Source organism: Symsagittifera roscoffensis, chromosome 10 (assembly GCF_963678635.1).
Source record: "Symsagittifera roscoffensis chromosome 10, txSymRosc1.1, whole genome shotgun sequence".
NCBI lineage: Eukaryota > Metazoa > Xenacoelomorpha > Acoela > Convolutidae > Symsagittifera > Symsagittifera roscoffensis.
The window spans coordinates 23,880,741-23,898,786 of record NC_087071.1 but is presented as its reverse complement, the minus strand read 5'-3'; the positions used below and the strand labels follow the sequence as shown (position 1 = coordinate 23,898,786).

The 18,046-nt window shown below is 35.9% G+C and overlaps 1 protein-coding gene across 1 annotated transcript; it reads right to left on the bottom strand.

The window, feature by feature from the left end:
• Nucleotides 1–10,182: 10,182 nt before the first annotated feature.
• Nucleotides 10,183–16,630, bottom strand: LOC134855014 (fibropellin-1-like). Its single transcript, XM_063871394.1, has 5 exons — nucleotides 16,310–16,630; nucleotides 14,908–15,159; nucleotides 14,486–14,716; nucleotides 13,563–13,663; nucleotides 10,183–10,212 (listed from the first exon to the last, which is right to left on the bottom strand). Exons 1-5 carry the CDS (start codon nucleotides 16,554–16,556, stop codon nucleotides 10,183–10,185), a joined length of 861 nt encoding a protein of 286 aa, XP_063727464.1. The 5' UTR covers nucleotides 16,557–16,630.
• Between the last annotated feature and the right edge of the window lie 1,416 nt (nucleotides 16,631–18,046).

The following is an 18,046-nucleotide window of genomic DNA, read 5'->3' as shown; positions in this document are numbered from 1 at the left end:
GTTTTATACTTGTACCAAAAAAGTATCACCACTATACGTTTTTGAAGATAAACGATGTTATAAAAGAATCCCTATCTTTTATAAGAATAAAGTACATTTCGTGGATACACTTTCACGAAGAACCTATTTCTGGGATACCGCAGTCCCATGTGGATCAGAAAATAGCCACAATGTAGTACAACTAAACCCTGATGAAAATAAATATTATCTTCTCACTCCATATCCCACATTAATGCAATCACTCAAAAAATTTTCACCAGAAAGCATTCGCGCTATCGCTCGAAACCCAAATATAGACTTACAATCAATAGGAATATACTCAAAATCAGATATTCAACATCACATTAGAACACAACAATTCCAGGAATTATTAACACAAATGGACACAATACAAAGACAATCAATTGACCAAAACTTACGCAAACTTGCAGAAACCGCAGGTTTTGCCGATATCTACACCCAAGACTATAGCGGATATTTTAAAGACATTAAAGATTATATATATCTAAACGGCGAAAAATACCGTCCCCAAGATATATCACCAATTAACATTTTTAGCTTTGTTACACTCAAAAATGAGATCCTAGATTTTCTAGGATGGCCCTACTACATCTTAGAAAAATTGACTATTTTATACGCAATGTTTAACTTTATTGGATTTCTTTTCTCACTCTTAAAAGGAATCTACAATACATGTGCGATACACACACAAGTAAACAGACAAGCAAGCGTAGCACGCATACTCTTTGCAGGATTTTTTGGAATTTTTTCCACATCTATAAACAAAATTCTTTTAGACGCACAAATAAAAGAATATAACACAAAAATAACAACACGACAAAATACATACGACGAAGAACATAACAATGTCGACACACAGCCAACGGCACCACAACTACCACCCCTACCAAATAATCATCCACTATCCCTAGTCCCACGAAATTTTCGAAATTTAGCAATCACACATAATCCAAATTTTCGACTAAATACATCACAAAGTCCCGTCCAACATATAATGACACATCAATCACAAGATGATAATACTTATGAACAAATTATTGAACAGCCCCATACCACCGCTTTTCAATCTAAAAATAATAATTTTTTTAGCCCACGATGAGCCGCCAACTTGGATCACTACACCGATCAAATTCCCATCCAACCAATCTTACCTCTTCAATCCCAATCATACCACTTTTTGCTTTTCCGCCACCCGATTTTCCATCTAGCAATGTAACATCAGGCATGAATTCCGACACTAACTCACATATTTCAGTTTTATACTCCATCTCACAGCTAAATAACCCGAATATTGAAACCCCCGATGAATTTGCCGACTCAGAACCATCCCCATCCAATAATTTTCATAACCCTTCTAATTTTTCTCAACCTCCTTTTCAACCCATATTGTCAAATAACCCTGACCCAATCACTCCGACACCCTCTTATGCTTCCCAAGTTACCCCAACCTACTCCTCATACCAATCTGACCAATCATCTCATTCTCCAGACACCCCCCGAATCTCCCCAGAGCTAGATAATTTTATTACCCTCCAACAGCAACCCTACCACCTTAACACCCCGACCATAAACCAAATCTCCTCCACTACAAATTCATCCAATCCCCCTACACCCTCTTCAAATTATACTGAATCATTAACACCATCATCCACATCCACTATATCTTCACTAAACACTAATAGAGCTTACCGCACTTTTAAAAGAAAATTCCCCAACCATCCTTTCCCAGCAAAACCAGGAACAGCCCGTGAATACATCAACCACCCCCAGCATACTAACACTAAAGAATTTTTAGCTATCACTTTACCCTCATTTCCACAATACACCTTAAACACCCCTCACGACGCTAACGAAACACGCAACTTTGTAGATGAATACGTTTTAATGCCCACTCTCTCTTGGACCTCATACTATCATTTCACTAACCCTCTTTGCTTACCTTTATCCAGCACTTCCATCGATATAGACCGAAACAAAGACATGCTATATCGACTAACTACACCACTAACCGCTAGACAATTTACTTACGTTGGATATAAAAAATCACTAAAAATACACACTGCACCTAGAGCTAATGAATATACACTAGAATACTACGATCACAACATCATTAGAGCTAACCAAGATCAATTCTTAGACGACGATCGCTTCGCTAATCCACAAATCACCGAGAAATTTTTCATCAAGACACCATATATATTTACACTAAACATCTTCGACCGCAAGTTTGATCACATTATTTCAGAAGCACTAACAGACACACAAGCATACGAAAGTTTTAAAGAACGCTTCCAAATATTTTCACTAACCTTTCATTTCCTTGCACCACACGAAAGAGATTTACACTGCTCACACGATATTATGTTGCGCACTAAACAAACACATACATACAGTTACTATCGTTTCATCCAAAATCACTTTGACCTCCACACACCCTCTAGACAACCACACCATCGTTTCCAATTCATCAATTCAAAATACACTTCACCATATTTCCTAAATTTCACATATTGTATTAAAGACACTAACCTCCATGGTATTCTTCGTAATTATGACCCCATAACCCAAATGTACATTTTCTGCCCCATCACCAAAACCTTCAACGCCGAAGAATCCCGACCCTTCCTGATCCCGCACGAGTTTGTACAACCTATAGAAATCCCAATTTTAGAATTCATCCACAACACTAAATTTAACCACAAATTATATAACTTAATCCAAAACACACCTTATGAGTTTGCAGTAGGCACTGAAGAACTAACCACTATTAAGGCACTTCAATTGCTTTGGCCACTGCTTCAAACTAAAAATATCATCCGCATCTTAGCTAAACTACTAACAACTTCAGAACTAATTCACGACATCTTCCCCCACGGTTTTTTCCCCGACGACTAACAGGTAAGTATGAATTAAATGAATATTACTAATTAATTACAGTATTAAAAACTCACCATTCTTTATTCATGTTTTCTTTAGATTTTTAGCCTTCATCCTAGATCATCTGAAAAATTCACAAAAGAAAAATAAAAAATAGCAAACTTCTTCAAAACTGTTTAAGACCCTATTAAACTTTTGCACCAACAATTAAATAAATATAATACCAATGCAGTAAATTAATTTATAAAATTTCCCCCCAAAAGCAGTAAATCTACATATGATGAAAATTTGTATCTTAAAATTCCCCCATAACTAGCAGTAAATTTCTAAATTCTATGTAGTAAATTAATAAAATGCAATTGCAGTACTAACCTTTTGATATTTTCATTCATTCGCACAGAAATTCTATCCACACTCGCACAGCTCGCCCACAAAGAATTGTTTAAAATAATGAATTTCAGTTTCAAGTTTTCACACTCAACAACTCTAACATACAATAACATGTTTCAAACTTTCCTTTAACCCGGTTGGAAAGGAATCATATACTAAACAAAACTAACCAACGCAGCTTACTAAATACCACAAATCATAGAATAACAGCATGACTTAGAAAAGGAAACCAACGGTACCCAAACCGGATTAACCCAGTTTAAAACTGGATAATTTATTCTTTTGAAGACTATTACAAAGTCTTAGAAAGAAATAATAAAACACAAAAAAGTCGAAAGACAAACCCATACCACAAACAATTTGCTTTTTGGAAAAAGTACATAACCAACAAGACATAAGTAAAACCACAACAAACCCAACATAAAACGTTGTCACATAACAGGACCCCTCACAAACACCGCATGAAATCATACTCCCACTCCTGGCCTAACCCACCAGGAAAGGACGTCCTGAGCATGCTCTATAGCCGGCCTAACCCACCGCGCTACATCCACGCTTTGTGACCACACCTTTATTTTTAATAAGAGCTACTCAAGGGTGAGTAACTCTTCAAAATAACCGAACTAAAACAAAAAGCTTTTGTGAAAACAACTAACTAAAATCATTATTAAAAAATATTAAACTAATAAGAGTTTTATAAAATGTAAAATCACATGATGCAATATATAGATCAGAATACAACACCAAGGACGAACATCAAAAGACAAGACGACCTCACTACACTCGAGAGAGAATGACCAACTACAATCGATATGCCGCTCACAATCACAACTCAAAGGATTTAGAGTACGACTTGACCTCGCAGAAAAGGACTTCATTGAACTAGACCAATGACCACCTCGATGTTCAAGTATACGTACAGATCCGAGTAACCAGGCATCCCCTCCACGCACAATCTCCACGCCATTCCCAAACTAGATCATACACAAAAGAAGTTCTCCACGCAGAACAGAAAAACCTGACATAGCCAACCATTCTGGAATCAGAATTGACTTTGTTGCAGAGACTCAGTCGTTGTCACAAGAAGAAGCGAAAGAAATATGATGTTCGCCAAATACCAACGTCCATCATCCATCCTTGAATTACAGAAGAACTGTTCTAAAAAACTCTGTAAAACCCGGATGGGTGGAACCTGATCTAAACTATATTTTATGATTGGATAAATTAAATGTTTTACCAATGTAAAGTATTTAATATTAACCAATCATGATCCATCTAACTAACAACCCACTTATTTGTAAGTGCTGAAGTTACTTGTAATTTCAGCACCAGAGAGATTTGAATTTAACTTAGAAATTAGTTGGACTCTCCCGAGCACTTCAGCAGCCGCAATAAACCAGTATACCCTAGATCTATTGAGCCTAGCAGAGACTAGTTAAACAACCTGAGACTAGATAGTATAAGAGTAAGATTAGGATCGGTATTAGACTAAGAAGTTGCACGAATCTATCCGGCCGAAAATAAGATAGCGTGACGAGCAGACGGTGTACCCTATCCGAAATTACTCTATGAGTTACACTTCGGTCATAACTCAAGTGGTCAGTGTACGATATTGGTTTCTTCATATAAGAAAATACAGATTCCATGATATAGTCAGAAAGAAGACTCGGTTGTTTTCCTAATACAATAGCTGCCATAACAAGTTTTGCTGCCATTGGATTGCGTGAACATCTAAAAGCTGAGCAGTACGCGAATAATACTGCACAGTGGGAAAATTCCCCGTGACAGAAGGATATTACCCAAAAGTCATGCTAGATCGAAAACTCAAAAGATCGAAAACCTGTCGCGCTTTTTGGAACAGTTAGCTTACAGGAAGTTAGTTGGTTGAAAATGTTTGGAAATTGAGTTCTTCTGCCATGCGAGTAGTGCTTTTGAGCAATATTAATGTTGAATCTGTAGTCGAATGTAATCGGTGGTATAAGCCGGTATGTTGTCAATTGTGGAGTAAATTGTCCCGTTTCAGGTACCAGCGCTTTGCAGCCGCCACTATGGGCGCAGGCGCTGTGGCAGCCGGCGCCACCACAACCGGTGGTGCGGCATCCGGAGGAGCTGTAGCAGGTGCGGGAGGACTGCCAAATGGAAGCTCAGAGGCATCCACTCCGGCACAGAGCGAGAAGTCGGAGTGAGGACGCATTTCATATTTAATAGACCGAAGTAAACTGTAACAAGACTGCTCGTATCAGGGCGAAGCCCTGAATGTTCCGACTGCCTTTTAAGGTTTATGGAGCAGTAATAACATTAAAAATTTAAATGAATTAAAACGAAATGAAAAATTTTTTTTTTCTAAAATTTGAAATTTTTTATGAAAATCATCCCCCCACACGCCATATAAAGTACAGAAAGAGAGATTTCGTTCCTTGTAACAAATCAATTATGGCAAATAAGCTTCGTTCAACCAATTTGGAACGATTTATAAGACGGATTAAATCTCCGCTTACGCGTTAATAGCGCGAATTATATCGCGCGTTAATTGTCCCAAATTGGTCAAAATGGCCAAAATGGCAACCTTTAAACCCTCATAACTTTACGAAAAATAATCACAGGTGAAATATCTCTTCAAATTTAAGCTCAGGACAACAATACTTTTTGAATGATATAAAAAAATTCCGTCAAAAATGGCTAGTTAAAAAGTCGAAATTTGTCTGAAGAAAAAAAAACCCACCCCGAGCGCAAATATTCCGTTACTTTCGTATCGAAAGTCGGAACAATAACCAATTTATTCATTCTCAGTTGTCAGTCAGACTCACTACATACATGTACATTAGAGGACATCTTATCCGTAGATAGTTTATACGCAACTCAGCACACATTAAAACTAGTCGAGGCTTTTAACAAGTGGCTTGAAATCATAAGGTCTTATATCACACTCTTAGTATTCGGTATATTCTGTGCGGTAGTATTCTGACCGAGAAAATAGCTGAATTTATGCAATGGGTACCAATTTGAGCTCTATTTCCTGGCATCGCATCATAGATTTCAATCTATTAAAGATTGAGCTCCTGTGTCCTTATGTAACAAAAATTTTGAAGCTCTTCAACTTTTTCGAAGTATATTTCGTCTTCATTAACATTGCAAAGGGATGATTGAAAGATGCGAATCGAGTTTGGGCAAAGAAGGGTAGAGTCTAGATTAGTTGTGTGCTGGTTGCTCTGTGGCATCGATCTCTGTTCTGTTTGAAGCGTGCTAAGTGGGCGTGCTAAGGTCGATTCAATAACCATTGCAGTTTGCTGCTGTGATTGTAACTCAAAATACAGCAGCTCCTATGATTACTACTGCGCTCATACTTTTCCTGCTGTGTGCGTTCATTGATGTAATGTCAATATAGATTCAACGAATACGGCGCAGTTAAGTACTGGAATCTTGTTAACAACACCCCCCCCCCTCCCCGCCCAATGGTATCTTGCAACGAGTTTTTCCCCTATTAAGAAAGATTTGAAGAGTTAAGCCTATATGAATTTTGTACCTTGTAACGAATCCCCCCTTGCAAAATTTAGGTTACATAGGGTGAAATAGTTTACAAGATCCAAGTACAGTCGCCCGCCAAATTGCCATTTCGGAGCCTTTTTTCTCAAACATAAATTTCGGCATATTTTTCTGCGCCTCATCATGAGTTCGTGTTGATACTCTACTAAATTCTACTTGATCAGATCTCAAGAAGTTTTAATCATTTTCCTCTAGTCCTCACATACAAACCCGCACTGACAGAAATGGTTTCCGGTTGATTTAAATTGATTTTGAATCGATTTTAAATCGATCCAAATCGATTACTCATGTACATTTTACGAACTTAAATGGATTTTAAATCGATTTAAATCAATCATTTTGGAAATTTGAAATCGATTTAAGTGTCTAAAAAATCAATTTAAATTGATTTCGATGGATTTTACGACACACTAAAATCGATTTTTTTGCTAACAAGGCAAAAAACATGCAATTAGGAAAACTAATTGAAATACTTTATCCTGAATTCGGTCTTACAGCCGACAGTTCTACTGGCCGATAATAATATCAGCAACAATAAGAGTAACAATAGCAGTTTAGCCGCCCTGATCAATACTGTGGATAGTATTGCAGCACACCCCCAACTGAGCAGTGGAATTTCGATCTCCCCCTCTACTCGCCATAATCACCAACAACAGCAGAACAATTTGACGGCCCAGCTCAACAGTGCATTTGTGAATCACCAACAACAGCAACAACAACAACAACAACAACAACAACAACAACAACAACAACAACAACAACAACAACAACAACGACAACAAAAAAACAACAACAACAACAACAACAACAACAACAACAACCTCCTTACAAGCCCAAATAGTTTTAACAGCAAAGCAGATGAAAAACAAGTCTACAAGACTATAAGGTCCTTTCTCGCACACTCAAAAAAATGTTAAGGTAAAATTAACCTAACTCCCCTAAATGAGTTAAGGTAAAAACAAATTAAGATAAAAGTTACCCTAACATTACCTTAACTTTAACTTTAAAAATTATAGCTTATTTGGTGGCTTAAAAGCTTAAAATAGATTAAATTACAACATAAAAACTTGGTTTTACCCGTGTAACGTTAGCTTTTTTATTTTAAGAATTGATGGGGGGCATGGGGGACGGTTGATTTTGTTTTACAAGCAATTTAGTCAATTTTAGCATATGTAACGACACGTAACAAAACTTTTCATTTTTTTCTGCCATTCAAAAATTTCATGCCATTCATAAGTGAAAAAAATCGATTTAAATCGATTTAAAATCGATTTCGATCGGTTTCATTTTAAGTCAGATATAAGAGATCCATTCAAATCGGTTTAAAATTGACTGGAATTCTTTTTTTAACGTTGAAAATAAATCGATTTAAATTGATTTAAAATCGATCCAAATCGATCTGAATTTTTTGTTTTGATAAACTTACTTTGTTACAACTTAAATCGATTTCAATCTAATCTGCATATTTGTTTCATACTAAAATCGATCGAAATCCAATTTTGTCAGTGCGGGTAGGCTCGGCTGAATGATCGTCTTCTTAAACTTTAAAACAAAAATTGAGCCTGCTTTACCAGCTTCATTAAATATATATATAATGAAATATATATATAATGAAATATATATGAAATATATATTTACCAGCTTCATTAAATATATATATAACCTAGTTTGGTTGTGATCTTTCGTTCAGTTCAATTTTTCCAACCAGTTGCTAAATATGCCATCGATATTGTATAGTTGTTTACGTTGCGTCAATGATCTTTGCTCTCCCGACAAAAAAAAAGCTGTTTTAAGTTGATTCGAGAAAAAAATCGTTTCAAGAACAAGTTATCAAGGCAATTTCATTCAATCGACTCAACAAGCTTCACAAGCTAAATTGTACCGAGAATTTAAAACTGAAATAATTAAATGTATGTTGAAAAATTGCGATAATGATCTTTCTTGCGCCATTCTAAGATTGAAAATGAAATGTGATTATGATGATGATTTCAAGAGGTCTTGTCAGACTACATCGAGCTCCTAAACTGCATACATGTAATAAAACACATTAATCGTGACACTATAACATCTGTTAAACTTAACAAGTATCGGCTAATTGATAATTTGGTCAAAAAATTGTATGAAAGAAATTGCTTGTTTTTTGGAGTCGTATAGTCTGAAAGGCATAAAATTCAAATGTTATGATTGAAATGTAATATATATTCTGCTTTTCTAATGCTGTAATTATCCGTTCCAACAGAAGTCAAATAGTTTTTTCATTTTCGTCGGTCTTGCTCAGAAGTTAGAGGTATTTGCTTTTTTGGTCGATCAAATTGTTTTCCGAGTTCTCTTGGGAGCTCTAAAAAATCTTATTTTGCGTATTGTTTCTATGAGCTAACAATAATTTCATTTAAAAAACATTGGGGATCGTTAGTTAAATTCATTTTTCAATTGGATTATCATGATACAACGTAGACGATCAAATTTACTCGTTTATTTCATGCACAAGTTCAACAGAGGACGAAAGATTTTCGCCGAAATTACCGATCTATTACATTTTAAAAGAGTTGATGAATGTAGTGACGACTCTTTTATAGTCCGAGACTTCGCAGAATTTTTTTTACTAATTCGAGGGTATTTTTACTTTTCCTCATTGCAATTTTTAAAACTCTAGAGCTGCCTTTTTGTCTTGTTTTCGCAAGTGTTTGGAAAGCACAGCTTTGCTTAAAACTAATTTACGTTCAAATATTTTTTGGAAATTTCTCTAGATATTCAGAGAAACTGGTCTGATCATGTTCCCTTTTAAGAATTTCATTGATCGTTATCACTAAAAAAACTGTCCACAATTTTCATTTTCAATATTATTGTGTTTTGTTAACTAAACTAGTTAACCTTTTTTCCTTGTTAAAAATATTCCATCTGACCAAACTGAATTTAACGATCGGGATACAAAAACTACTTTGCTCGCTTCTGATGAGCAGTGTCGTCACACAACACTAGCTCATAGCTTCGGCAATAAAACCTAAGCAGTTCCTATGTCTAGTGTTTTTCATATACTGTATAGACGACTTAAGACACCACCAACATAGCTCTGCTATCCTTTCTCTGTTTGGCGGCTTGGTGATTCACCGAAACGTGCTCCGCAACAAGAATCACGTCTTATTTCCTGGAATCGGGGGCCCCCTTCGGCCCAGAGAAACCCTGGGCAACTTGGCTGGGGTTGCAGTGTGAGACTTAGATGGGACGACGAAACTAACAACCAAAACCAAGCTATCAACCTTCTCAGAAGTACTAACATAACGTGACAACCATTCCCGAAGAAACTTTAACCATTCAAAATGACACCAGAGTGAAGAGATGAATTTTCATGTACTACTCCTCGATGAAAAGTGAGTCAGCTGTCTGGAAAAGTTCAACTTTTTTTTCTCCGGTCAGCTAACTGGAAAATTATGAAAACTAAAAGTTAAATTTGCTTCTGAAACATGCTTCCTAAAATTTGCTTTCCAAAACACTGAAAAATCTCGGTTGAACAGGGAAAAGAGAAGGTTGAAGTTGTGTCTTTTACTCGAAAGGAATAATTTGATTCTTCAAAGTTGCATTTCTAATTAATAGCACAATGTCGAGCTATTGAGATCTTTGAAGTGTGAAATGATCTGACCGAAGAGATCAAGGCTTAAAACAATGTTCAAAAACTTTCTTCCAAATTATATCTTAGTTACTATCATAGTTGAAGAATTATTTTCAATCAACGTAATGTCCTTTTCTTGGGTCAGTTTTTTTCTCCCCAGAGTTTTTTGATATTTGTACCCCAAATTGAAAGTGTTTCTGCAACTTTTTTTTCATATTCCCAAAATTTTTCTGAAACAGCTAAATAGTTTCAATCAGAGGCGGAGTCGCTAGTTTTAAGTACCAGTACACAATATCAGTACCATTACACAATCTGTACCAGTACACAATATTATGCTGTACTAAATTTCATTCTGGTGAAAGCCCTTTCAATACTACAAACAAAGATAATTTTGTTTCTGGCTCAAAAACTGGAAATAACTCGGGTTTTTCGGGGGTGCCAAAGCTCCCACCGTCAGTGTTTATACACTAGCGTTCTTAAGAGTGCAATAGTATAAATATTCTTTTTTTCTAACCTAAGTCGAAAATATTCGCAAAAGTGGCACCTTTCATGCTTTTTGATTGCATTTGCTTTGACATTCGAGTAGTAATAAGTAATACAGTTGATGCATTTTTAATTCATCAAATAAACCGAAAAAAAATCTTTGTTTCAAACAACAGCAAAATAAAAACGCGATTTCAGAATAATTCTAACTCAATATATCTCGCGATTTAAAAAGCTGTTTTTTTGTCGTGCTCTGGCTAGTGTTTGCGAAGTGCAGCTTCGCCTCTGTGTTGATTTTTTGTTCGAATAATTGTACCGTTGATGAAATTGTATTTTGCTTGTATGTGTTCTGTCTCTGCTTTGTTTTCATTTGCACGAGCAAATTACTTGCAATCGGGAACTACAGTTTTTACCGCGATTAAGGTTTTTGCAAAGGGCAGGCTTAAGATTCGAGTTACGGCCGGGCATTGTTCTTTTTTGTCCTGTATGTATGTAAATGTATAATTATCCTTGTTATGAAGCCTCGACTACTTTCAGGCCCCTTCACGCTTGTTTTAAAGGTAAAGAACGCCAGAAAAAAATGAGCTGTTTGGAAAAATGCTTTGGGGTTCAGAAAAAACCGGTCGGGTTTCGTTTTTCATAGTTGTAAAGAAATTGATTTGAGGAAACTTGTATAGTCGAACAATAGTTTGCCAAAACATTTTTCGACGGCTCACATTCCAAAGCACATAATTTACTGTCTTTAGCTCATCGATTTTTTTTTCTTTTGATTTGAGGCAATTTTAACCGTAATTGAAAGTCGACTCTGTAAGTGAATTTGATTGACTGTTTAACGGCGTGGTTGTGTGCTTTGAAATTGTACCCCAAATTTAAAATGGTTCTACAACTTTTGTATTTTTCTGTAAAGGTAGTTGTTTAATTGTTTGAATGATTTAGAGAGTTAGTTTTTTATTCAATTTTGACAATGGCTTGCATCCCATTTTCCGTTTGCTTAATTTAATTGCTATATTTTGATGTAAATGGATCAAAGAAAACAAAATTTCAGTTCAACAAGCAAAGATGGCTCAAATTTTTTATCCCAATCTTTTGAAGAATAAGTCCTTAAATTTTGTTAGGCTACTTGGAGACTCATTTTTATAGAATTTTGACTGTAATTGAACCAATAATTTTGGCGATTATTTCGCTTAACAAAAAAAAACTGAAAAGGATCGTTTTTGGGGTTATTTTTTGGACCCGAATTTTACAAAATAAATTGCAGCAAGTTTTGTCTTCATCATTTTTTGTCTTAACACAACGCAATTTTAGGTTTTTTTGTTTAATTCGTTCTGTCCGGATGATTCACATCAGCATTGTAATCGGTCAGTATTAACTTTCATGGCCTGGAATTTTTTGCTTGTTGTGAGATTTTGGAGGTTTCTCTGAGATTTTTGAATACATAATTCTGATTGGCTGTAAATGACTGAAAATGATTTTTCAACATTCGTTCCTTCTATCAAGAGGGACGCCACCGTCAAGTAATTGAGAAACTTTGTTCAATGTTATTATCCGACCTTGCCATGAGGTTTTGTTATCAATTCCCATCAAATTGATGTCCAGTAATCGTGTTGTTAATTCCAGGACTATTCCCAAATGTTTCAAGAAAGTTTATGTGGGCAAGTTTTGATATGTTCTTAAAAACTGAATCAGAAATAATAGTTATACAAATTAGTGCTTTGAATGACTAAACATTATAATTTTTCAACTTCTGTTCCAATATGATTATAGACTTCTGATAAGAGTTTTATAATACTGTTTTACGTGTTCAACCTTTTAAGAATTTTTGTTCAGCAACCTTCGAAACTTTTTTTCGAAATTTTTTGATCCAATAATTTACAAACTATATAGCTTAAAAATTAAAAGATAAAAAATTTACTGTTAGTAGCATTCTAATGGTAAACTAATAGAACAATGGGCTAGTTTTGCCTCTATTGTTGAACTTTGAATTGGGGTAGCGTTCAGCGAACCGATGTGTCAGTAAAAAACCAGATAAGCAAACCCAATTAAGTAATAATTACATCAATTGCGATGAAATCACGCTAGTCAATAGAAAAACTGAAAAAATGTTGTTTTTTTATTTGAAATGCAATTTGGTTGATTGTTCTGCTCAAAGTAAATAAACGCTTAATATATAAAGCTAATAAAAGATATTTTTTGTGAGGGTTTAGTCTCATGATTTTGGACATTTTTTGCGTTTCTTAAATAGTTTGACAAAGAGCAGAACTTTCTCACAATAACATGAGGCTAAGGCTATTAATTTTAATGAAAACGAAAATTTTAAAGACGGGTTCTTTGCAGGAACGTGATTTTCACATCAGATCAAGCAATAAGTTAGCATGCTGATGTTCGACCTGAAAACTTGCTTGCCTTAGCACTCAGTCGGCCATATTCCAGTAATATAATTGCAAAAGAAGTGGCGATAAAAGCTTAGTTACTCAATAGGGTTTTGAATTGGAACTAAAATTGTTAAGATTAAAACGATTTAACCACAATTGAAAGGACCAACAATTGAGCTGTTCAAGTCTTCACGGAAAACCGCTCCCTTCCAGGAATACAAAAGGGATACAACAATGATTATTATTGTTACAACAATGATTATTATTACGACTACTACTATAATTAGAATTGCAAGCAGAGCAGCTCCTGCCGTTAGAAGTTTGCCGTCATCGTTGTCTCCACCCGAAAGTTGCTCCGAGCATAATTGAACTAGAAGTAAAATCATATTACAAGACTATCAAAAATGTTTTCAGGTAGTCACTAAACAATAAAAACCACGCTTTTTAAGAAAGTCGACTATATCACGTTTCAGGTGTCTCAGAATTAACAATTTTTGTGTTGACTTCAGCTGAAATCTATTTCACTTAAATGTTTGTTACTCAATTACATACAGTGCTGATTTAAGTTATCCGGACAAAACGCATTAAACTAGAAATTTAAAGCGCGTTTTTGTCAAATTGGGTTGATTTGAGCTACAAATTGATGAAGACGAAAATTGCCGAGAGTTTAAACAGAATTAATATGATGCAATTTGTTTTGATAAATTCGGGCCCAAAATTTTACCCTAAAAATCGATCATTTTTGGCTTTTTTTAGTCAATCGAATATTACGCCAAAGCTACCAGGTCAATTACTGACATAAATACATCAAAGTGAGCCTCTTACGTAGCCCAACATACTTTAAAAAAAAAGGTATACTCTCCAAAACATAGTATAAATTTTGTTTTGTTTTATAGATAAAAAAGGTAGTTTTTACTATATAAAAAGCCAGTTTTTCTTTAAAAACTATTTTTAAACAATTTGGTCAATTTTTTGGAGAATATACCCTTCCTAAAATTTGTTGGGCTACGTAAAACGTAATTTGATGGGCACTATGTTTCCGTTTCATTTTTTTTCTTGTAAAATCATGGAAAGAGCTTATCTTGAAGATAATTACTAGCTTTTTATTGAGGGCTTAGATTGAAAGTTGCGCTTTTGTGTACACCGCGTAATATATTGTCCTTCCCGAGCTTCGAAAAAAAATTGTACCCACCTTGAAAATTTGAGCTGCAGTCGCAGAAGAACTCATCGGAAGTTTGATTGAAAAGACAACTGGCAGAATTCTCGCACGCACTTGAGTTGACACATGACTCATCGCAGAACTGACCCCTGAACCCTGTGCCAATGCAGTCACATGTGTACTGGTTGGTTCCGTCTACACATGTGGATCCCGACACACAGTCGTTTCCCTCGCTCTCGTCAATGTTCGTCTCGCATGTCTCGCCTACACATGGCAAAAGAACTTTTACTTCGTATCAAATTACCATCCTCACCCCTCAAGTGATTTCTTCGAGGGTTGATGTTTATTAGTTTGTTGAAACTCTTAAAATAATGCAAATGTTGTAGCCTAATTAAATGTATCAATGTCGTTATGTGTGACGTGGGATTATGGAAAGACCAAAAAATCTTATCTACCTGTGAATCCAGGAATGCATGTGCAATTGAACCCGACAATGTCAGTGGATTCGCAAGAGGCGTTGTTCTTGCAGGGTCCTTCTTCGCAGAAGTCGAGCACGGAGTCACAATGTGGTTCTGTGTAGCCGAACTTGCAGTGACAGTTGTAACTGCCTGGGAGGTTTTCGCAGTCTCGGGTGGCGTTCTCTCGGGCACAAGGAGAGTGGGTGTCGCATTCGTCTGTATCTTCCTCACAAACTTTTCCATCCCAACCTGCCAAAATATAACATTTCCGATGAAATTGTTTAATCAGTCAATTTGAAAACCACTATAAAGTTATCGACTGTTTAAATGACTATAAAACATGTTTGGGCATATTTGCAAATTCGACACAATTTTGATACTTGTATATGCTTACCCGAGTCGAGATTTTTCACCTAATTTGAAGCAAGATTTGAGCGGTTTTTTTAGACAATTACGCTCAAAATCTTGCTTCAAAATGAGCGGTTTGAGCGGTTTTTGAACGGTTTATCTAAAAAAACCGCTCAAAAACCGCGCAAGATTTGAACGGTTTTGAGCGGTTTATCTTAAAAAAACCCTCAAAAACCGCTCAAATCGCTCATTTTGAAGCAAGATTTTGAGCGTAATTGTCTAAAAAAACCGCTCAAACCGCTCCACAAATCGCCTCTATAAGGAACTCCAATTTAGACATTGGTACTCTGGTTTCAAGGCTGCATCACTTTCAGTCGCCTTTTTTTCATGCTGCTCTCAATGGATATATCCATTGAGAGCAGCATGAAAAAAAGGCGACTGAAAGTGATGCAGCCTTGAAACCAGAGTACCAATGTCTAAATTGGAGTTCATTATAGAGGCGATTTGTGGAAGCGGCAGGCAGTGGTCAAAACCACTTGCCATCTGATCTGAACCTTATGTTCATGACGAGGAACATCAGCCCAAAAGTGTGGTAGAAAACGCGCAAGAAAATGTATTCAAGACAGCAAACATCAGAGAAAGCAGCAGCTGAGAGACATGCATGTGTGATGTGAGTGTTGAAAAAAGATGCACGATGCCCAAACACTTAAACGAACGTCTAAGGCGATGAACTACTCAGGCTTAAAAATCATTCCAAATTGAATTGAGGCTATAGCTAATTGATCTAAATATTGCGTTGATAAGCACAAAATGTTTCATTTTTTGGTCAATGTTTCTTTTTTGTGGTTTGTTGAGAGCGGGTGAAATTTTTTTTTTCAAAATTTTTTTCAAATGTTTTTTTTTCATCAAAAGTTACCTTATAAGCGTCGAAGTAAACATAAAGAAAGGCCTTTAAATGAATTGACCAGAGTGGAATTTTTACCGCCATCTTTTAATGAAACATATGTACCCAGTGATAAATCTTTTGCGCTTTCAGAATGGGTTGACTTACTAGCTGGGAGTTGATCTGATGGTATTGCGCCCATCTGCAAAAAATGTTCCTTAGCCATCAGTATAACACATGAAAGAGTAACGTTTTTGATCTCGCCCGTGTTGGAGAATGTGCTCAGAGCCATGGAGAGGCACACTTGATAGAGTTCCAGTGGTGTCAGGGTCCTCATCTTCTTCAGTTGGACAACCGGGAATTGCCGATTTTTCATCTGGATAATCAGGGGCTCTGCCCATTCCACTGAATTCATTGTTACTGGTAACAAACTCTGAAATTTAGCAACATCTTTTATTGGTTTTATAACTTCAAACCTTTTGGAAACGTTGCGACTGCTAAGTTTATTGAGAGGCTTTAAAGTTTATGCGATGGGCTAAATAATTTCTCTGTAGCGTTCTCAAAAAGCATGACTTTGTTTTTGTACATTATGTTCTGTTTTTCATGACTTTTTTTTGGAAGATTGTGTCTAGGAAAACTCTTATTAGGCAGGTTTTTTGTTCACTATCTGTTGACTCTGTTGGTTTGTCAAAATATAATTGGTAGTCAAAAAATAAATCTAAGCTAGGTGTTGTAAAGAAGTCAAAGTTCTGAAGTGGAACGATATTTGCCCATCCAATTCTCCCCCGGTAAAATTCAGGCATTTCCGCCCTAGTCATTTTCGCCTCAAAAGCAGTCATTTCCGGAACTGACTTCTTTTGGGTGCGGAAATGACTGAGAGCCACCGGACGTTTTGGTAAACTTTCCTGCTGCTCAATGTTGTTAGTGCTTTCAAAACCAGTTCAGTTGAATTTAGACGAAAAATGATTCAGACAAAATAAGATTAGTCTTTTGCTAAAAGCAAAATGTTTTTATTTGTGCAATTTGGTATGGAGATCACTGAGTCTTGGGAGGCAATTTGGTCTTGGGAGGCTCACTGAGTAACATAACATAGTGACGCCTACCTCACCTTTACCCGTATCTAAAAAATTGGTTAAAAGAATCTTGGCACTTGTCAATTATTAGTGTTGACAGGGGGACAGATCGAGTTATAAAACGTTTGAGAAGGAGTGAAATAAGCAGATGCCAGAATTGACAGGAAATGCGAGACTTACAAAAAAGGGAAAACGAAGTAAAAGAACAAGAATGTACCGGAGAGTCTCCAAGAATCAGATCAATTATTGAAAATGAGTCTGTCTATTAGTTGGTTCTCAAAGTAAGAGAACGATTATAAGTGGTCAGTTGGTTCTCTGTTAGTTCGATGAAAATAGTGAGAAACAAAATTTAGCTATCCAAGATAGCAATTAAGGAAAAATACAGTAATAAAAGAAACGAACTGCTAGTGGCAATTGTCAAAAGCGACCGTGAAACCGTTCTTTTAAGTAAATTGTTAAACTATATTATCCGCTAAATGTTAAGTTTTTTTGAACATTTAGTTGAATTGACGTACGTTGATCAAAATAGTTGCGACTCAAGGAAAAAATATAGTGCATCACCAAAATAGTTAATTATATGAATACAATTAAGAGTAACTTGCGACCAAACAAAACTTTTCGGGATTGTGAGTAGTGTTAAGTTTCCGACGCCCCTCCAAACTTCGTGCCAAACGGATATTTTCTGCGGCGTAGTAAATTGAGACATACACCGCCTAGAGGGCAATTCTTCGAATCTTACAGATATAACGGCCTATTTTTTGTTAGAAAATTGATTTAAAACGTTTTGCATTATAATCTTTTTTATTTTTGCCTGAGTGAGTAAGACGTTCAG